Here is a 24,024-nt window from a genome sequence, read left to right as displayed (position 1 = left end):
TGGTGTGACATGGTAATGTTTCTTCTTACGAATGATAATTCTCGCGGCTGCATTCTGGGAATATTGGAGTGGTTTTATATGCTTAGTTTGTAAGCCATACATAAGTGCATAACCGTAGTCCAGTTTTGTAAACAAAAGAAGATGAAAAACATTTTCACATTTGTGTTTGTTTAGATAATGGTATTTGGTTAAAACATTTACAAAATGTATTATGAATACATTTTGGATCCACCTATTTAATTAATTAATTAGTCTAGAAAGGCAATTTGATGAAAGTTTCATTTATAAACGACAATTCCTGCAACACGAATACTGCTTCATATTTCACAAAGATACTTAGGCAAAACATATCAAAGACCAATCAAGTATATCGTCCCTCTGTAAGGTTGGTTATGAATAGAGAAATCACCACTTCTAGATGTACGAAAACATTTCAATGCAGTGTATGTTAAACTGGTAATGTCGGGAATGCTTTCACATATCACCACCCACAGCAAGAATCGGTTATCCAGTTACCACTATTTGAGGAAGGTACGTTTACATCAGAACCATGCAATTCCAGTTGAGCCGAATCATATATACGAGGCCGGATTCATAAAAAAACGCTGCTCTCTGATTGGTCTGACTGTTAGTGTTAGGGTTTGGTTGCCAATCAGACATAATCTTGAATAATTCTGTATATTGTACTTATGCTCCCGTTATAGATTCTTAAATGTCAGTACGATTACGCGTTTTGTTAAAAAATGATGACACTTCACGCACATACTCCTGTTTATATTAACAAATTGCAAATTAAAAACACTTAACTTTTCCACCAAGCTGTTTCTATCAACCATAAGATTTTTAACAAAATGACAAACACTACTCATCTTGACTTGTCTGGCTCTATATTTGCAATGGCTTCAAAAAACCTTCACATACAAAATTCAATACCTAAAAGCATCAAAGACAATATCTCGTATCCAAAAAAATGTGATTATGACTGATGTTTTATACTATTAGCTTCGGGGTTGATTTGGAATTGACAAACGATAAAAAAAATGTTTGTTTTGTTTAGCAAAAATATGGGTAACCTTAATGTGTAACTATAGAATTTATTATTTGAATAGATTTCAAAAGTAACGGGCGTCATGTACGCTAGTAACATTAAAAGTTTTGAAAACAATTTACATGGCACAGTGAATGAGCTCTGAATGACAAAACAGATATTCATTAATAAACAATGCAAATAAAATAAACCCAGAAAGATATTTAGACATTTCGTTTGGGTTCTTTATCCAACCATCATGTAGCAATCGACATAAGTAGTATAAGCTATTCCACGAATTTCGTATTGAAACGCCACATATATTTGCATGATTATGAATAAAATATTTTGAAATAATTTAATGTATTCGTATGGTTTATTTTTGAAATCTCTGAAACATCAGTTCTCAAATGCGAGTGACGATTTCAATATTTCGGACACAATACTTGAAGGCATACTAGCTTCTCCAATACGTCTGAATATCTAAGGTAAATCCTCGGTAACTCACATATCCCATGAAATAATTAAATAAGTCATCATTGATGGACAGAAGAATCTGGCGGTACTGAAGAATTGCACCAAATAACATGATAGTGAAACAAAATGTGCAATAATTGAGTAAAAGAAGTTTCTATTATTCTTCATTTTCTGTGTTGCTATCTCCAATTTCTTCTACTAATGACTTTGGATGAGGTTTTTTGGTTTGTTTTCATATCTCTTATTTTCAAGTAACATTAACGATCAAATTTATGCAAGTTTTGCATATGAATGATGATGAGAATAAGGATTATTATGATACTTTAAATGATGGCATACTTCATTGTGGAAGTCTCGTGTCTAGTTTTTCCTAGTTTGTTCCAGTCGAGTCGTAATAAGAGAGTTTGACTTTCACTGATGACTCGGATCGTTTCTTTCCTATACACAATTTACAAATGCAGACAGAAGATACAGCACATTTGTCACAAAAAAGGATAAAAAAGTAAGTATACCATGTTTTGGATAATGGTCATACCTTTTTTTTTTATCACAACTGCCTTTTAAGGTTCCATCTTGGCCTCAACCAGGCCTGGTTAAACAACTGTGAGCAGTAACCAACGAAGCATCCATTAATGAACACATCTCGGTAAGTTATTTTTTATATACAAATACTGATACGATAGCTGCTCTTTGATTGGTCTTTGGATTGGATAGCCAATCAGAAACGATATTTTAACTAGCTTCACATTGATACATGTGCCCAGAATAGAGCAATATAACACGACAGAGAGAATATTACTGCAATAGCATTTTTATTTAGTATTTTTTTTATAAATGTATTTGTCCTGTGTATATCAATCTTACAGTATATAGCCACTGTACAGCACACAAATCTATGTATAACCACAAAATACAGCTGATTAAAAGACTTAGATTACTGCCACTACTTAGTTTATGCTTTATTGTATATTATACAGTTAAACTAAATTTATGAATACTTTTCACTAATTACATTCTAGACAAACTTTTTCATCTTCAAAACTGGGCTACATATACTAACACACTTTTGGTTTCTCAAAGTCTCCCATACTATCACATAAAATGATTACTACATATACTACAGTGTTCTAATACTTGGCATACCACATACCATACCTGACTTAGGCCGCGTTTGGTTATGAATACATGAATAATTTCATGGGAACATAATAAATCTACATTATCAGTCCCAAGTCCCATTATTTACTTACATTTCTTGTTGAAACAACTCGCTTACGATACTGAATGATACAAAAATACTAATTCCATTCAAGGAGGTCATGAAGGAACGAATACAAGTTATATAAAAGTAACATGGTACTTAAATAAATCAATGACTTGGAAAAAAGTTCATGTGGAAGCCTAAAACAGACAAGAAACGTTTATTAAATTTCATAACTGGTCCCTGATCCGTTGGTGTAATAGTGTTAATTCATAGAAATGTCAGTGCTATATTTAATACATTGTGAGCTTAAGACAAAAATTAAATACATTAAAATATTACAACTGTAACCATCTAAATTGATCACATCAGACAGTTGTGTAGCTTGCTGATGTTTGAAATTTTATTAAAATGCAAAACAAAAAATCTTATATTAATGTATTGGAAAGATGTGGGAAGTTAGCAGCAAAGATGCGATCAGTGCAGATGACCTCAACTTTCTAAGTGAATATTACTAATAATGATTTGTAAAGATCAGTCATTGTGACATGTAAGGAACCTAGAAACATTTTGTACACCACTGAAAGACCTTAACGAATGCAGTGATGCATTTAATTCCCCTAACCTTTTCAAGACAACAAAATATTTTTCGCAGATTAACATTGTTTACACAATTCTAAGTATGTAAACATTCCTGGGGAATGACAAAATACAAAGAATGAACATAATCGTCTACATGATATATATACAAGAATTCTACATTAATATAAGCACCATTTTAAAAGGAATAAGTGATACACTGTCTCTGCATAGCTTTGTTTGAACTTTAAAAAATACATCCCCATGTGAAAACATTGTACTTTCGTCATAAGTAACCTCAGATTTTCAACAAATTGTACTTACTTAATATAAAACCATAGATCTTTAATGAATAGACGTAGCACTTTGTTCATGAGATTTATGACAATACCATGCAGTTTCTTACTCTACATTAGATTTGCAATAGCATGGAGAGGATTCAAAAGTGTAACAGCTTACTAGAAAATCCATGTATATGTCTAACTTGTATGTTCAATCTACATTTATCTTTTTGAATGCAGGTCATCAACGGCAGGCAACTCCGCAATAAATCTCAGATAAGATTATTTCTAGGCTACAATTATTCTGCTTTTCTGACATCTTTGAGTTGTTGATCATCGCTAGTCAATGAACACAATCTTGGTCTGCTATTAAATGTAAATATGATTGGTAAAGCCATCAACGAAAGCAGTATCAATCATCTGAAGATCATGTGATTTGAGCATGTAGCATTTAAAATAATGAGAAAACCCTTTGTTCTGGAGAAGCTGTTTATAGGACATACCTTGACTCAGGTGAGGCCATCTATTTGACATCCCTCGGTTCAGGTGAAGTCACCTATTGGACATCCCGTGGATCAGATGAAGTCACCCATTTAACATTCCCCAGTTCAGGTGAAGTCACCTATTGGACATCCCTTGATTCAGAGGAAGCCAACTATTTGACATTCTTTGATTCAGGTGAAGCCACCTATTGGACATCCCTTGATTCAGGTGAAATCACCTATTGGACATCCCATGATTCAGATTATTCCACCGATTGGAATCCCACGATTCAGGTAATGCCACCTACATGTATTGGACATCTCTTGATTCAGGTGAAGTCACCTATTGGGCATCTCTTGATTCAGGTGATGCCACCTATTGGACATCCCTTGATTCAGATGAAGCCACCTATTGGACATCTCTTGATTCAGGAAATGCCACCTATTGGACATCTCTTGATTCAGGTAATGCCACCTACTGGACATCCCTTGATTCAGGTACTGCCACCTACTGGACATCCCTTGATTCAGGTGATGCCACCTATTGGACATCCCTTGATTCAGGTGAAGTCACCCATTGGACATCTCTTGATTCAGGTGAAGTCATCCATAGGACATCCCTTGATTCAGGGAATGCCAACTATTTGATATCATTTGATCCATGTAAAGCTGCACATTTGACATCTTGCTGATATTTTCATGGCTACATAATTTTGTTTTTTGTCTTCAATGAAATTTTAATTTCTAATAGTAATCTTAAAAATAGTAGCCCTGGTACAAGAATCATTATTTCATGGCGCCAGGAATAATTGTTAATTGGTCAGAAGGTCATAAAAACTGCAATAGTTGCAATGATTATCTTACCATTTTTTTTCTAATGTAATAAAAAAAAGTCAAGATATTGGAAGAATCTATAACATGTGTTTAGCTTCATGAGGTAATGCTTAATTTCCTGTTGAGTCAACACTAAAGATTTTTACTCAAGCCAATGTCTTTCTAATATTAATTACCACAGCATACCACGATGCCATCATGCCTAACAGAAACTGCAACATAAGCAATTACAGTGACACTTGCCAACATTGTGTTACAGTGTTGTAGTTAACCTAAGAGATCCTGCAGTTGTTGGGTAGCAGAAGTGTCACCACTATGACATGCTGCTGAATCCGCTGACAATTCAGTTGCATTGTGATCTGTCTTAGCTGCAGTCAGCTGTTCAGATTGTGTTTGTAGTACTGGTTGCATTGTCGATCCTTGCTCTTGTGGTTGGACTGCAGCTGGTGGCTGTCCTTGTTGTTGCAGCTCTAACTGCATCTGTACTTGTTGTTGCTGTAATTGGAGCTGAAGCTGTTGGTGTAGCAGGGCAGCTTGCTCTTTCTTTTGTTGTTGTAATTGTAGTTCTTTTTCTTTTTCAAGTTGTTGCAGTTTCTCGTCTAAACGTTTCTGCAAAGGTTTCTTGTAAATGTAATTGTCTCCATCCTCATAAAAATACTGAAAAATAAAACATATTGTTTGATCGATCATTTCAAAATAAAATCAGGAATCAGAAACAGATCTGTACTTGTATTGTGATGCGAGTACAAGTCATAGGTAAATGGTGGAGATTACTAAGTGTTGATTATTTGGAAACCAGCATAACGAAAAGACTGAATGAAAATACCTTTGTTTGCCATTTAATGTTCTTCTCATTTCTCTCTTTTCGTTCTGCACGTTGTCTTTCTTCCAGTTTATGTTTAGCAGCAGTTGTTGCATCCATGTTCTTCATCTTTAAATTGTAAGTAACATCCTTCCATAGCCTGTAAGGTATACTTGATTATTTCCATCTTGATCCGCATCTCAAAGTTATGGCATTTGTTAAAAATTTTGCATCACAAGAAAATTAAAACACATACAAAATTTCTCATAAATTACAATGGTGATTTTGTGATTAGAAATATGATTCTAATAGAGAAACTCAATATCAGAGGTGTAATTATTGTTCAATCTATTAAAAAAAAAAGATTTTAATATGAATGGACCAATAACCGTCAAACATCAGTAACTTTCGTTACCTTTCAGAAAATAAAACTGCAGAATTTATTACTGTTCTACATCAACATGTAGATCTTACCTTCTAGATTCAAATTCACCTTGTTGATCTATCGGTTTAACTTTTTTCTTATAAGTCTTCATAGTTGTTGTGTCTATAAAAGTCTCTGTTGTCTGCATGAGTCAAAGACATATCTACTGTTAGCATGTGTTGATACTACAAACATGTACACATTGGTCTGCATGAGTCAAATACATACATTTTGTATCAACTTTTAGCATGTGTTACAAATTTTCCAACATTCCAACAACAGGAAGTTCTCTTAAATCTTATTTAAAATGAAAAATTTAGTAGATTGGTAAAGTTTTTCAATATGGAACATGATTACGTAACAATTACGTAATTACGTAAATATGTCACACATGAAACACTTACAATCCATGATTTATATTCTTTACACTGTAAAGATACACATAGCAATATCCAGAACACTTACCCCGTTAGCCCATTTAGCCATCATTACACCATTCCATTCCCCAGTTACAGTCAGGAAAGGTTTACGGTCTGACACATGCCTGGTAAAACAAAAAACAACAAACTGGGTTTAGTGTAACAGAATGATACCCTCCATACTAGTCACAAATATTACGATATCATATTAGCAACCGAATAAACAAAAAGAAATAAAACTCACAATGAGAAAATGAACAAGGCAAGGAGAAACAAGCAGCCTGTCGGCTGAGATAGCTCCGATGTTAGCAATGCACATTTCAATTAAAGAATTGAAGATATCATTACAAAATGGACAATATGTATAATATCAAAGCAATCAGACGTGTGGTTTTCAACAATAAGTCGAAAATATCACTTTTTACCAAAAATGACAAAAAATATTCACCAAAATTAGAGACTTAAAGATATCATCACGAAATGAACAAATCTGAGAGAGGTCTGTCCAAGGTACATATACACCAAGTAACAAAGCAATAAGAATTGTAGTTTTCAAAGAGAAGTTGAGAAAGTAATAAAAAGTTGACATGAATGCCGATGGACAATCACTCATATGATAAGCTTCACTTGACAAAGTCAGCAGCGGAGGTAAAAAGCAGAGAATTACAACTTGAGTGGCAAAGCAGATCATACAGTTTTTGTCATTGTTGTGAAATAAACTAAATACGATGTGTAAATAACAGTCTGAGCAAGACTCAAAGTAGAATGTAATCAACTAACATTCAGAGATTTCATACAAAGTACAGAGTAAATTTGAAAACTTTAAATTTCTGAATACACGTGTAGATCAGGGAATCAAATCACCTAGTAAAAATATTGCTATACAGAATTTATAGACATTCTATGTACAATAAGTAGAGGTAGAGACACAGTCTCAATTATTTGGGATTGGTTATTAGACGAAAGTAATTGAAATGATTACCAGTGTCATCTTATGATAGTCTTCACCGAGATAATATGTCTACAAACTCATCACGACTTTCAAGTAAATGGAAAATATGAAAATAAACACCCATATGAATACCAAATCAACATAAAGTCAAATACTTACGAAACCTCAGCTGTAATCCTATGTTTACTGCCACCATAGAACGGTTTAGTATGAAACACTACGGTAGACGCAAACCCTGTCTTAGCACATGAAATGCTGCATTTACCTCCCATTTCAAACCACGGCACAGTGAGTATAGACCGACCGTAACCATTGGGGAATGTCACCATGTATTCTTCATCATGTTTTAAGTCTGACAGACAACCTGAAATAAAGTATAAAATAACACACAGGGATTAGAATATGTAGTTGTCCAATTAATCTTTTGTCATCTTTCAAAAAAACCAAAAAAAAACGATGGCTACAAAATTGGGCAAATTTTAGCAAAAGATTGCCACCAGAGGGCGAGGCCAGAAGTGGAACATTTCAAAATCAGACAGACCAACAACTTTTCTTTCACCTTTCACAGATATATGAAATATATGAAATCATTTGTTTAAAATCTAATAACAATAAATAAACTTAGAAGCATAACATCAAAATAGACATGCCTACTACAGTATATAATGTAACAATTCAATCAGAAATCTGTTTTTCACTGCTAGGCCCCTGATTGGAGTGCATTGTATGCAGGTTTCCATTGCATTTATTTATTGCCAGATGTTCAATTTCAAACAGCACACACAGTGATTTCTTGACAAACATACTAATTAGATAAATTGTCACTGGTAAAACATAATGGAAACTTTTGAGTAATAGCACTAAAGTAAAATATTGATGCAGCTCTCTCATTCCCTATCAATTTCATAACTTGAAATCATTCATATTAATTAGTCAACCTGTAATCACAGTTTGACGAAATCTGATCAAAAATATGTTTTCATACAATGTTTTGACTATTTTTTCAGCTCTCAAGCACAATTTGGATCTACCATTTTGAATATTGGAATGCATTTTGGCAAAGTTTTTCATTTATTTCAGCATTTAGTTCAAGTTTATTTCAGCGAATACAACAATCTCATTAAATGTGTCTTGCTGGTATCATTCCTTAATAAATTATGACAAGAAACACCAAAAAATGATAATTAGTTTATGAAAAGATATTAATCATAATCCTGTTGACCTCTACTAATATGGTAGTATCCCAGTCACACTGTGTAACTGAAAAATGAACTTACCCTGGCCAATCATCTCAACACCAATTGAAAGACCGAGGAACTTTGATTTTGTCCATATATGGGCATTAACTGATAAACCTTTATTGTAATTTTCAGCATAAAAAGCAGAAACTGGAGAAAAGAGAAGAGATGATGATGATTAGAATATCTTCATAAACAAATAATAAAAAGTGAATTTACATAACATATCTGAGTGCACTGCGTTGTATGATGACGCAACGTTAAGACCAAAAGGAACAATACAGTAAATCGATTTAATTTTGCTGATGAAAATTTTTGTGATTTGATAATTTTAGAGGACTAGTCACTATGACGATCTTAAACAGGAAGATCCAAATGAAATTTTGCAGTTTTCCTGACTTGTAAAATTCGGTGTCTATATTTAAAATATGACATACGTAAATACACAATACATACATCAATTACTTTCATTTTAATCTTGAAGTGGTAGAATGTGCCACAAGAATGCGCCCCTTTATATGTTCATCAACAAGGACATTATATTGTACTTGATACTCAGCAATTCATACTTACTCGGTGGGTGATGGGATACTTGTTCCGCTAGAAACGTAACTTGGTCTTTTGTAGCCCATGGAACTGGACCATCAGGAACTAATTCCTAAAATGTAATAATTTGAATTTAGACTCTAGTACAAAATTATGCAGATAAATGATGTACCGAGCAAGGTCATACAAAGTTCAAGTACAATTTACGAACAGAAACTATCCAAATTGAATTTGAATAAACTTTGTACGCAATGGAAGCCCACAATTGATAAAGATATCAGAGAAAAATGTGCAACAACATATTAAAAACAGTTGAGAAAAATGATACTGTTCAAAGCACTAAACAAACTGCATGTGTCATTATATAAACTTGACATGCAGCATAGTAAATTAAAAAGCAATGGTTGTCGATAAGTTCACGTTTCAAATTTTGTCACATTGCGCCCATATATAAAACATGTCACCTTGCGAAAATGACTATCCCCATTCAACCTTTTCACCACCAGTTCCCTCTTCTCATCATAAAATAGTCCCATTCATAATCTGCATTTTTCTTTGTTTGGGACAACAATAGCCAATTTTTTTAGTCTAAACTGAAAAGTGACTCAAATTTTGTCTGTTGGCTTCGAAATTAGTGTTCCTTTCCAGAAATATTGAAGAATATAAGAAATCAAAGAAAGCTTAGAAAGAACTCCCGTGTGCTGAGAGTTTTGGAGACACATTAAAAATTAATTCAAAATTACTTATACTTGAGATATTGATGGAATAGCTGAAAACTAATTATGCAAATAAGGTAACTAATATGAACAGATTTAGGTGTAAAACTAATAAGGTCTGCACAATGTACCAAGTTTCATTGGAATGTGATTATAACCAAAAAAATATTAATTATTATGCTAATTAGAGAATTAATATGAACAGATTTTAACCCAAAATTAATCAAAATTAGTCTATTGTCCTAGAGCATTTATGTACCAAGTTTTATTCAAATGTGATGATCAATACTTGTGATATTAGTATTAATTAATTAATTATGTTAATTAGGTGATTAAGAAGCATAAATATTTACCAAAAACTAATATGGTGCATAGTCTTAGGTTCATTGAAATGTGATGGGTACTATTTAAAAGTTTCATTGAAATCCAATGAGGGGTTTTTAGACATCAGTGCAACAGCCATAGAACAGCAAAAAATTAACTAATTATGCAAATTAGGTAATTAATAGGCACAATTTTTTATCTCAAAATTAATCAGGTCTCTGCATAGTCCTAGAATATCTATGTCGCAAGTCTCATTGAAATGTGATGATTAGTACTTGAGATATCAGGTGAAAAGCTGAAAATTAACTAATTATGCTAATAAGGTAAGTAATATGCACAAATATTTACCAAAAAACTAATTAGGTCTCTGCACAGTCCTCAAGTAACTATGTACCAAGTTTCATTGAAACATGATCATTACTACTCGAAATATCAAAAGCTGAAAATTAATTAATTATGTAAATTAGGTAATTAATATGTACTGATATTACCCTAAAAACCATCAGGTCTGTGCAGTGTCATAGAACACCTATGTACCAAGTTTTATTGAAATGTTATGATTAGTACTTGAGATATAAAAGCCGAAAATTGATTAATCATTATGTAAATTAGGTAATTAATAATATTAACAGATTTTTACCCAAAACTAATCAAATCTGTGCATTAGTTCAGAGCATCCATGTGCCAAGTTTCATTGAAATCCAATGAGTGATTCTTCAAAAATCAGTGGAAAAGTCATAGAACAGCTTAAAATCAGTTAATTATCATGCAAATTAGGTGATTAATATTCATAGATTTTTACCCAAAACTAATCAAATCTGCGCATTAGTTCAGAGCATCCATGTGCCAAATTTCGTCAAAATCCAATGAGTGGTTATTCAGATATCAGTGGAACAGTCTTGGAACAGCTAACAATCAGCTAATTATCATGCAAATTAGGTAATTAATATTCATAGATTTTTACCAAAACTTAATCAACTCTGCGCATTATCCCAGAGCATCTATGTGCAAGTTTCATCAAAATTTGATTAGTAGTTCTTGAGATAACGGTGGAACAAAAAAAGTGACATACATACATACATACATACATACATACAGACATACAGACAGGGTAACTGCAAAGACTCATTTTTGTGCTTCGCACACGGGAGTCAAAAAGTGCAGATTTGGGCGAGAAAGTCTGGTGGTGAAAAGGTTGAATAATAATTATTTGTTAAAGTATCCAGTAGGCTGAATGAAGTAGCTTACATCCTCTGCTGGTTCATGGTATTCACCATTGGATTCTGATACATCATAAAAACACTGCAACGTCTCTCCAATAATAGGATTGTATGGTTTCTTTGCTACGGAGCCTTTTTTACCAGCATGGAACGCAGACAAAAACCATCTTGTCACCTGTACAATACGGTCCTTAGGATCTTCATAGTCAGGTATACTATAAAATAACATAATTTTGGGTTTATATGCACTCCAATTGGATATGTACTTTTAAGGTAGAACGCTTACCGGTAGTTTGTTTTTTACATGTGTGCATATATTTAAGCCACTTTATTTCCCTAAAAATCAAATCCTACCGGTTTTATGTATTTCCGCATTAAACCTGTAGTCAATTCATGTTCCAGGGCCACTTGGTTTAGCCATGCATTATCAGCCAATATATGCATACCCCCGGTATGCAAATTTTGTGTTTGGACCAATCAAATCGATGAATTACCACCATCAGTATACTGGTATAATATAATAGCACATATAGCAGTAGCAATATTTCATGTCAAATTCTACCTACAACTATTGGTTTTAGTATTCAACAGTGTGTGGATTTTTTTGGTTCATTGTCAATCTGCTTTGGAGAAAAACGATAAAATAATATGCACATTTTAGCAACGGTTTCCATAGTCCACAATGAAAACACATTTCCTTGATAAAAACTCACTCAAAATTTTTTGTACTACATTGTACTTCCAGAGATCAAAAAATACCATGCAAGGCACTATAAATTTTTTGCACAATAATTTTGAGATTGAAATATACATGTATTGGTTTTAAAAGAAACAATGATGAAATGCCCTAAAACAGACAAAAAATGCTTTTTTCACTCTGTTTTGTAAATCGATTCTGTAGCCCTACATGAAATAGCAAATATGTAAAAATTAAGAAAATGACAATATTTTTTACTATCGTGCAGTGTTCTAACTTTATAATTAAAGAGCAATTTTGTTTATATGCCACCTCAATAATTCATAAATGTAATATTTTATTCTTCAAAGAAATACAAACAAACATACTTACTTTGAAAATAAATCAGGATGTGCAAAGAAATCTGCAAACATTTCTAGTAAAGACCTTCGTTCCAGTATGAATGTAGGAAGTACAACTTTAGTTAAATCCATTCCTATTCTAACTTGTGACAATAAATGTGTAATCACACTTCCATGCTTACCACAGTCCACTGCAGGGAAAAATATTAAATACAAGATTAGGTATGGTAAGTAAAACAAGCCATGCATGGCATAGTCCCTGTTAGTTATCAAATTTAAAATATATGGTTTTGTTTATAGTAATATAGTTGGAACATAAACATGTCAGAGATATATTTCCAGAAGCTGATGTTTGATTATGATGATTTTTTCAACATTAAAATGATTGACATTCAGTCACCTTGTATCTGATCATCAAATCAGTTTCCGGAAAGCCAGAAATGCTTCATTTTGATGATCCACCACAAAAATGGCTGTCATTCGGCCATCTTGAATCAGATTGGAAAACAAATTGATGTGCATATGTATATTATTCTATATGATGTATGTGTGATGTTTGAATGTAATCGGTCTGGGCATGACCAAGATATAGGTCTGGACACATACATGGAGCACGTATGCACAGAGATCAATCCATAAGACCCCGTTTTTGGACTGCCTTCAAACGGGGATTAACAACCTGGCAGGGTGGGTTTGGCTGCAGTGTAAACATAGCAGATACATCAAGTGCTTAGCAAAGTAGGAATTTTCATTAAGACATAAGTGTGAAATACTAATAATTGATTACAACCCCTTATTCTGACTATATTATGAACAAGAGTGGTCATAATGTCACACATCAGTGTCCTGTCTACACCACCTACAATCCCAAATTTATTAAATCATCGCACAGGACTTATTCAAACCCTGTGTAAAACAATTAAGGCATTTTACACAGATATGTGCATCAATCAATTGTATCACAGAATGCAGTAGACACTCAGGTAAGAAAGGATACAAGCTTGAGACAAACACTAATAAATTTTTCCAAAGTCCAACTCATTTGGATTATTCAGTTCCAGAAATGTATGTTTGTCTTCCTTGTGTGTGATTATCTGCGCGACTTCAATTATACCACACCCTCTGCATACTTTTATGCTAAGAATCTTTTATGGTCTTGTGCATGTTTTTAGATGCTGTGAACATCAGTGTCAATTATGTTGTCTATTACGACTTCTTGTAGTAACTTACGTTCATCATCTTCGTCATCATCCTCTTCATACATCTGAGTTGCCGTCACTGGATCTGGGGATTTCACCTCAACATCTTTTGTATCCAAAAACTGAACTGGAGAGTCATCTCGAGGTGAGTCCCTAAAACAATCAAAATAATGGTTTAAATTATTCAAACAAACAAACAAACAAACAAACAAACAAACAAACAAACAAACAAACAAATAAATAAATAAATAAATAAATAAACAAGTCATTGTCAATGACACGTCCCCGTTCCGTTCCGTTCCGTTCATATTTGAGTGACATATACATTCAAAGCAGATCATGACCGAAATGCACCTGCATATGTACAACACATTGTGCTAAATCTGAACAAAATCCATCCATGCATGACTGAGATCCGGTTCTGGAATTGTGAAAATACGTGATTTTGATGCATTTTCGGCCTTAAAATGGCCATCATTCCGCTATTGTTAAGCAGATCATGAAACAAATGCACACATCTATTTGTGACATGATGTACCATGTGTGTGTGAAGTTTGAACTTGATCAATTCAGACATGTCTTGGATACGGATCCAGAACTGAATTCTTTAACAAAATGGCTGCCAGACGGCCATTTCGAACCTGATCCGTAAAAAAAAAAGACGTGCATCAAGGTCCTATTATGTTTAATGTATGTACCAAATTTGAACAAAATCCATCCATGCATAACTGAGATACGGGTCCGGAATGGTGAAAATGTGCGATTTCAATGCATTTTCGGCCTTAAAGCGGCCTCCATTTGGCTATCGTTAATGAGATCATGAAACAAATGCACATACATATTTGTGACATGATGTACCTTGTGTGTGTGAAGTTTGAACTTGATCAATCCAGACATGTCTCGGATACGGATCCAGAACTGAATTCTTTAAAACAAAATGGCCGCCAGTCGGCTATTTCGAACTTGATCCGAAAAAAAAATGACGTGCATCAAGGTCCTATTATGTTTAATGTATGTACCAAATTTGAACGAAATCCGTCCATGCATAACTGAGATCCGGGTCCGGAATGGTGAAAATGTGCGATTTCAATGCATTTTCGGCCTTAAAGCGGCCGCCATTTGGCTATCGTTAATGAGATCATGAAACAAATGCACATACATATTTGTGACATGATGTACCTTGTGTGTGTGTGAAGTTTGAACTCGATCAATCCAAGCATGTCTCAGATACGGATCCAGAACTGAATTCTTTAAAACAAAATGGCCGCCAGTCGGCCATTTCGAACCCGATCCAAAAAAAAAATGACGTGCATCAAGGTCCTATTATGTTTAATGTATGTACCAAATTTGAACAAAATCCGTCCATGCATAACTGAGATCCGGGTCCGGAATGGTGAAAATGTGCGATTTTGATGCATTTTCGGCCTTAAAATGGCCGCTATTCGGCTATCGTTAATCGGATCATGAAAAAAATGCATGTGCATATGTCCCATACAATGTGTGATGTATGAGTGAAGTTTGAACTTAATCGGTCCATGCATGTTCGAGATACAGGTGATCATGGACGCACGAATGGACGCACACAGGGCAAAACATAAGTCCCCGTTTTCGGACTGCGTCCGAACGGGGACTAATAAATACAAAGATCTATCATGTCCACTTCACTTTTTCTGAAGTATGGTATATCAAAAAAGTATCCTTCTCCTTTGAACAGACACATGCCACATACATGTATCAGCTAATTATGCAAGTTAGATAATTAAATATGCAGATTATTTTTGGTCTATTTAACAGAGATTCAACTTTATACATTTCAGCTAAATATACAAGTTAGATAAGCAGTTGTCTTTTACCAAGTTTCAATTTAATTACTTTTGATGAAAATAGTTAATTAGCTAGACTAGATGCCATCTATGACCGTTAAAAATCTATGAATAATAGACCAATAAATTGGTCTGAAGTGTTGTGGATGCAGTTACCAACAGGTCAGTTTTCGCATGTGTATTGCCATGGTAATGTAATGAATTCAGTAGTGACATGAAATTCTGTGTAGACTACAAAGTTACATAGCAATTCACCAGGCCATTATTGGTTGTACTCAGAATGGCTGGATTCCAGGCGATTAATCAGTATGCAAATTAGCTAATAATAGTGCACAGAATAATTCTACACTAATATAAACTATTTAAATTACAAAATATGATATGCCTACATTTGTATACAAGAAACATTTTAAAAATCAATTATTATACAATTTACCTAATTAATATGCAAGGAAACTAACTGGTTGAAGGTGGTACACGTACCTGCCATTTTATGTTGATTACATGACTTACTGGTCATGACTGTCGATATATTTGAAGATAGGCTGTTTCAGGTGAGCAATTAATCCAATTTAATAGCACGGGTATTCTGATTTTGTTTAATTGTGGACACATCAATAACACTCACTCATAATTTGTCTGATATGTATAACTTACCACTGAGTGTCTTCATAATATAAATATTCATCAGCATCAAAGAAATCTTCCTCATCATCACTACTGGAATAGGACACTGCAGGCACTGATGAATGTTTATTTGGTGACATAGGGGGACTGGAATAAGAGACTGCAGGCACTGACGAAAGTTTAATTGGTGACATAGGAGGACTGGTTTGATGACTTTGAGAGACAGGATCACTTGCTGCACCTAAAAGAACAATCAAAGTAATAAAAAATATAAGAACTTTGACTAGCATACAAGTACTGGTAGAGGTAATGATTGGCAATAGATTCGGCAAAAATTAATAAAATCCATGTACGTACATGTTTTTTTGTGCATTTCAAAATTGGCATTAAAAAATTGTGATTTGATTTTTCAAAAAAATGTAATATATTTTTACATTTACTTAAAATTTTAACAAGGAACATATGAAAAAGTGTGATGCAAGCACCGGCCAGAAACATGAATTACAAAGTTAGAAAGAATTCCAGGGTGGCGAAGCAGTGACAGTGAACATTGTTTTATGGCTTTAGTATAGAACTAGCCAACTACAACGTCAATAATGGATCAAAACTTGTCACCCAAATTTTCCAACATAAACAACAAGTGGTAACTTCTGATGCAATCAATGTGATTGGTTCAAAATATAGGATAGCCTGTGGGAATACATAATATAATGCAATCATTGGTGTTTTATAAAATATTGTCTGAAAAATTAAAAATCTCTAACAGTCAGTGAAGATGCAATGACATACATTTGTAAAGTGTCAAAAGATTGGATTATTAGCCAGCAGACATCCAGCACAAACCACAACCAAAACATGTAAATGCATTTTCCGTTAGAAAACTCATAACATATTTCATTAGGTCTTTCTTATGACTTGACTGTGCATATATTTAACAAAATCTGACATGAAAAATATTACATTTATAGAAAGTGTGTGTTTTACAAAAGATATGTTATTCAATTCAAGTATGGATAAAACTTTTTTATTTTTTATTGAATTATACAGGTTGTCAAGTTGGAAAAATAGAATTTTTTTTACAATTTTATTTATAAACTGTAAAATGTGTGAAATCAAACTAAAATTTCAACTCCAGACCAAGAGGATGTCTCTGAACTAAATTGAAATGAAGACAAACATAAACAATTTCACACATACACATACTGTTATTGCATAATTTATCCTTGTTAAACACAACATCCATGTTTGCCGCTGATAACACTGCAGTGATTTCAATGTTTTGTTGAAGGAAAGTTAACACAACAATTGCTTGGGCAGGCAGGTCAGCAGGCAGGTTGGCAAACAAATAATATACAATACACAAGTAGACATGCAGTCAAATTATTTGAACATTTCAGGGATGAACAGTCAAAACAAATTCTACTACATGATGATTAAGTACTGTAAAATACAATATTTTCACTTGGAATACATTTTCGCTGAAGGGGTGATTTAATAGTAAAAATTAAATACAGTGAATACCTTCCATTCCTATATTTGACATTGAACTCATCAAAAATTAGTGAAAATAAAAACTCCTTACAAAACACCCAAAAGGTCTTTTCGGTGAAAATTAATTCCAGCTAAAATAAAGTATTTTACAGAAACACAGAATTATTTTCAAACAAATAATTTTGAATGCAGGGAAGGTGGCATCCATGAGTGAGATAATACAATTATAACACGATATAGAATTACATTATTTACGTTGTTTAACAACAAAGTATCAACTTGTCGACAATGAACATACCTGCGTCAATATTATTCTCTAAAGTCGGCATTTCAGAAATAAAACAAAAACGAAAAGGAGGATATTATGTGGAGACGACTTTTATAAGACCCACTCTAAAACCATATTTATGTGTCACGACAGTTCTGCTTACTAGTCCCATACTACTACCAGCATAATGCTGCATGTATGAATATTCATGAATAGCTCATGAATATTCATCATCATATACAATTTGCCAGCATAACACACCAAACGCATAATAGTTGATTCAGTTTGTTGAACAATGTCAATTACTAAACACGGCTAATTAGGGAATAGACCAGAAGCCCATGTGGGTTGCAGTCTTGCATACAGGGCAGCTCAAAGTTATTTTTAGTTGCAAAATATGCATTTGTGTTGTCGAGAGTTTAATTGCACAAATATATCAGTATTCATGAATTACATTTTTTTTATGATAAATTGTTTGTCAATTTCTGAAAGTCTAGTTAGCATACCATTTGCCAATTGTAGTGTGTGAACCAGATGTGGTAATCTGTATGTCTTGGGCTACTACTATCGTAATTTTGAGACCTGCTTCACCAACATTTGAAGTAAAGGAACCAGATTTGGAAAGTAGCTGGTTAGAAACATGACTCTTAAAAGCATGTGTGTATGTATAATAATGTAACCAAAGTGCATAGCCAATCAGGTCATGTAGATTGCTGTATGATTTCCCCTAATGAAACCATGAATTGGAAATGTTTCAGACCAACTGTGGTTATGAGTGAATATACAAGATATGGTACTCTGCAATGAGCATATAACAAATAAGAATCAAAGGGTGGAGAATAGTATAATGGTTGTGAAATCAAAATCAATTGACAGTTATGATGTTCATGTATATTAGAAATCAAATTAACAATATGGCATGCTTCAGTAAGTTTGAAATAATTGTTGAGAATTGACACCAAACCATTTATCACTTGACACAATTAAACACATTGAATATTTTGAATATACTTGACGATCAACTGAAAACTTTCTGACTATGAATTAAAAAACAGGCGTTTATGCATTAAGTTAGGGGCTTACTAGTAGCGACTGGTTATATACTGGAATCTTTCGATAGATTTCGGTTAACACTGAAATCTTTGTCATTTGGAAGCGTGATTGGTAAGAGAATAGAATCAGTATCAGTTTGGATTGGACTAGTTTTGTAATTGTTGTCAGCAGGAATTTGTTAGGTAGCAGCATCAGTTGAGATTCGTTAGAGATGAACATATTAGAAAGACATGGTTAGGGACTGGAATTATCAGCCGAGATTCAATATTGTTGTCACCACAGACCGAGACCCATGTCCAACACGTCATAAAGTGGGAACCATAACAAACGTGATACAGAGCAAGAACCATATCAAACACGACACAGAGTAAGAACCATATTGAACACAACACAGAGCAGAACATTCCAATTCAGAATTTGTACAAAATAATAAATAAATTATATATTATCGAGCAGCTGTGGTGTGTGGAAGAGGCAAATTGTTGTTAAAGCTGACAGTTAGTGTATTAGGTGGAATGGTGTGTATTCACTGAATGGAAATGTACACATAAATGAGCTGTAACAGGTACATTACCTGCACCAACACTCAGCACTGCCACGTTAGGTATAACTTTAGTGTTTATTCCATCACCAATTTTAATATCTTCCACACACTCCACAGCCTCCTCAATGCTGTTCGTTGAGCCAGATAACCCTGATGGTTCTGGTGAATATAAAGACACGATTAGATGCGCCGGATAAGGCTGATTGTTTTGGTCTCTAATCCGTACCAACAAAATTGGTTAAAAAGTGTCTGAAAAGTGGGTAAGGACACTAGAAAAAAACACAAAATGGGTAACAGTCGGCCATTGTGAATCTAATTATAAAAACTGGTTTCAAGTATAAATAAAAATATGGCCTGCACAGCTGCCTAAGAAACTGTTTAAGACGTGTTCCATGTTTTGTCCAGGAAATGACTTTGAATGGCTAGAGAGATGACTGAATTTCCATATATCTGTATATGTAGAAATTAATAGTCAGTGTTTTTAGACTATCTGAACGACTTAATAAAAATGAATTTTAAAAGTTTAATAATTCAATGGCAGTTAGAAATATTTATGTTGAAATTAACATGTTCACACAGGATTACAATTTTAAACTTGCTATATATGCAGCAAGGTACTGTATCCTAGAAATGAAGGTTATCTGCAAACAAGGAGATATTCTCCCATAATGTTGGATAGAGTGCTTTATTTTGATAAATCTCCCAAACAAATTTTCTAGAACAAATGTGGTTGAAATATTATAAGAATTTTTCAATTTTAATACTTTTACTCTTTTTTTCCCTTTATGAATGTAGAGTTTGATGAACCTCAACCTTTGATTGTTAAAAAATGTCTCTGTATCAAGGAATTATGTCTCCTGATGGAGACCTATAATTGTCTCCCAATCCAGTGAATACTCTGGATGTAGGTAAGTAAGGGACGGACATATTTTGAACCATAACAAAATTAAAGAGCTTTAATTAAGTTTAATAATACTGTCAGGATAGTTTTGTATTCGAAACACGTAAGGCAGACAATCCAACATAATTGTTCACCCCAAAAAATACTCAACACTGATTGTACAATACCGGGGTACCGGTAATTATTACAAATTCAATGCCACAGACTAGAAAACTAAACTTATTACCATGAAAAATCAGATCTATCAGAGGTCAACCCAGCATACAAAATATAAAAGAAATTGGGATAGCGATTTTAAAGAAGTTGAAAAGAGCATTTTTTACCAAAACTGACAATCTTCACGTAATAAAAAATTCTGAGAAAGGTACAGTAACTGTATTATTCCCTAGGTATATATACAAAGTATCAAAGCAAGCAAACTTGCCATTTTCAGGAAGAAGTTGAAATTGTAAAATGAACAATAGACAATATGAACAGAGTTCTGTTCTGTAGCTAAAAATTGCATACCACCAGTTTAAAAAGAATCTGAGCCAGATATTTAAAAATCGGTAATTGCATTGTCTTGTAAAAAAAATGCCATCATCAATAATCCAATATTTCTGGAAAATTGTGTCAGTACGACATATTATTACATATGTACTGCAGTTTATTTTGATTCGTCCCTGAAATCAAAATCGGTATTTCCACAACCCATATGCAAACGAGGTCTGAGAGCAAACAAAGTAGTCCCTTCAGGAGTACAGTTTTTCGGAATAAACAATATTTAGAAGTATGATATTTTCCCCTTGGGGTACATGAATATACTTGTCGAGTGAAATGAAATTTGAACAGTAATCATTATCATGGTACTTTTAGGCAGTCACTTATTTTGGCCCAAACTAATTTGCATATCACCCATGCAATAATGTTTTCGGTATTTTCACGGTCGATATGCAAATGAACATGGTATTTTCATTGGCTACCGAACTATTTTTATTTTGTAAACCATTTTCGTCTGCTATTTTTATCCAGTTCAAATCGTTCAACAACATTTTTGGCATGTCAGGTGTACATCACATAGAATACCACGATTGGGAGAACTTAATGTATGTTGACCACCTGGAAACTGAGTTTTATAAACCTTGAAGGGCTCTCAGAAGATCCACCAGCAGTGAAATCAGCGATTACTATGCAGCCGTAACCATCAGCATCGAGATACCAGGTTTCTGCTGGCGACGTTGCGGCGTTACTCAATTCCAAATAAAAATTACCAACGCCAAAAGAGCAACATTTTAACAGGTAATCAAGACTCAGTCAATCCACGACCAGCAAGCAACATCACACACGAAGTTGTAGCGTGTAGCTAAGCGACAACCGCTGTCGACGAAAGTCATCCCGTCTGTGGAGTACCGCAGTTGCACAGCATGTTTGCCAATGCACAATTCTGTGGCGGAACTTTTAACTTCAACATAAACTGTGTATCATAGTCGTCCAGTTCAAGTTCTGGTTCTGCCGTGGTCCCAACTAAACGTCAACGAGTTATTTATTTGGACAGTGACTCAGATTAGACGCCTGATTATTTTAATTTCAAACAAACAGTGACACGCGGTCTCCGGGCGTGTTCTACACTGACACGCGCTGCTAGGGCGTAACACTTATATTAGAACATATTAATGCGCAATGGGGTTCCCCGACCTAAATTCCATCCCGGTTTGCACGTTCTTTCTTTAATACGAAATAATAAAGCATGGAACATATGTAATAATAACAGAACCCCACACCCTCCCCGTGGCTTTCGTTGCGTATGGAAGTTATTTTCACTCGAGATGCGGTGTATTCTGCTGTACGGCCGCAGGATACACCGCATCACTCGTGAAAATAACTTCCATACGCAACGAAAGCCACGGGGAGGGTGTGGGGTTCTGTCATATTATTTTGATCGGTTAATAAAATACTTGACTTGTCAGGTCAAAGGGTTAAAGTGCAAATCATGCTGAAAAACATCATGGCAAAAATTGGTTTGCATCAAGAGCTTTCATACAATCGAACACATTTAACAACAAAGATAATGATGAAGCTCTTGACTTTGACGATTTTTCTTAACACGCTAATAATTTTTACATCGTAAATAATATTTTATAAAAGTGTGAACAGTTTTGGTGAACAATTCTGTTTCTTTGTTGTACAAGTGTTGTGGGGAAAACAATAATGACACAACTCATTTCACAATATTCACCCTGACCTAGCATATAGTGAACAAAAATTATCAGATTGAGAACCCCAGAAAGGAAAATGTTCATAAGGAATTGTTGATTGCTGGGATACAAGTGCATCACACACACCAGTGGGGGAAAAAACAAACAAACGCTCTCTAGTGGTAGATCACATTTCCAATTGCTACACTGTGAAACCTGGAGATCTTACGACTATGTCTATACAAGATGTAAAAGACACTGAGAAAATTGATTTACCAAGATGTTTGGCATAACAGGTTCAAACGTAATTTTGTATATACACTGTGTATAATTCGCAATGAATCTCTCGCTGACTCCTGTAAGCATAACAAGGACTTGGGGTTTTGTACAGTTCATAAGACATATTATCCAACAGAATACTGAAATTGAATTTAGGAGAACTCCTAAAATAAAACGAGTATTGAGAGATATTGCTCTGGAACAGCATTAATTAAAACAAAATCAGCAATTTTGAATACATGTATAATGAATATGTAAAATTTGAACATAATCAGTCAAAGCATGTCAGAGACATGGCTCTAGAAGCCCATTCATTAAAACGAAATGGCCGCTAGTGCATCAGAAACCTGTAATGAATAATGTATGTACATGTACCAAGTTTGAACAAAATCCATCCATAAATGCCAGAAATGCTTGATATTTGATAATTTTTTAGCACAAAAATGGCCACCATTCGGCCATCTTTAATCAGATCGTGAAACAATTTGATGTGCATATGTATAATATTGGTCCAGGCATTTCTAAGATACAGGTACGAACGCACACACACACACACAAACACACGGAGGTCAAAGCATAAATACTTGAGTGATCACAACAATAACAAATCATTGTTTCTATCCAGTTTTTAGTTACTGTGTTAATTGTACATGTAAGTGAAAAATGTAAATTATAATTAAATGTTGGGAGAGTATTCAGCATGCTGTTCGAGCTACCCACTGAGTAAAGACAATTTTCTTGAACAAAATCAGTCAAAGTATGTCCAAGAAATAATAAAACGACATGGCCACCAGTCAGTCATTTTAAATGAAATCTCCAAGCAAAATGTATCAATACCATAAGGTTTCATATTTATACCAAGCTTGAATCCAATCAAATCAATTCATAAAAATTTTTTGGAGGGAGGGGGGGACTAAAATAGACACCAGTCAGTCAGAGGAAAAAACAAATCAACATCCATATGGATACCATTATTTTCTGTTTTTGTACCAATTTTAAAAAAGAATTCATCAAAGTACATTGAAGATATGATTGCAAAATAAATTGATGTGTATCAGTACTACACCACGAGTCAAGACTAAATTTAAAATCATTCACTCTTAGC

General features: G+C 34.0%; 1 protein-coding gene across 4 annotated transcripts in view; it reads right to left on the bottom strand.

The window, feature by feature from the left end:
* Positions 1-2,299: 2,299 nt before the first annotated feature.
* Positions 2,300-24,024, bottom strand: part of LOC100367211 (oxysterol-binding protein-related protein 9-like) — a 44,707-nt gene continuing 22,982 nt past the window's right edge. For 2 of the 4 annotated variants that reach the window (XM_085503148.1, XM_085503150.1), the window contains 13 exons: positions 19,596-19,724; positions 17,999-18,016; positions 16,240-16,450; positions 13,791-13,912; positions 12,592-12,751; positions 11,551-11,737; positions 9,290-9,374; positions 8,756-8,866; positions 7,638-7,842; positions 6,573-6,651; positions 6,158-6,249; positions 5,708-5,843; positions 2,300-5,538 (listed from right to left, as the gene is read on the bottom strand). In XM_085503148.1, coding sequence (XP_085359274.1) covers positions 5,149-5,538; positions 5,708-5,843; positions 6,158-6,249; positions 6,573-6,651; positions 7,638-7,842; positions 8,756-8,866; positions 9,290-9,374; positions 11,551-11,737; positions 12,592-12,751; positions 13,791-13,912; positions 16,240-16,450; positions 17,999-18,016; positions 19,596-19,724 — 1,925 coding nt within the window. In that variant the 3' untranslated portion in view covers positions 2,300-5,148. The remainder of the gene's footprint in view (positions 5,539-5,707; positions 5,844-6,157; positions 6,250-6,572; positions 6,652-7,637; positions 7,843-8,755; positions 8,867-9,289; positions 9,375-11,550; positions 11,738-12,591; positions 12,752-13,790; positions 13,913-16,239; positions 16,451-17,998; positions 18,017-19,595; positions 19,725-24,024) is intronic. The other 2 variants (XM_085503149.1, XM_085503151.1) reach the window with 2 other exon arrangements.

Source organism: Saccoglossus kowalevskii, chromosome 9, assembly GCF_978046115.1.
Source record: "Saccoglossus kowalevskii chromosome 9, keSacKowa6.1, whole genome shotgun sequence".
NCBI lineage: Eukaryota > Metazoa > Hemichordata > Enteropneusta > Harrimaniidae > Saccoglossus > Saccoglossus kowalevskii.
The sequence above is the reverse complement of the archived record's forward strand: the minus strand, read 5'-3'. Positions and strand labels throughout refer to the sequence as shown.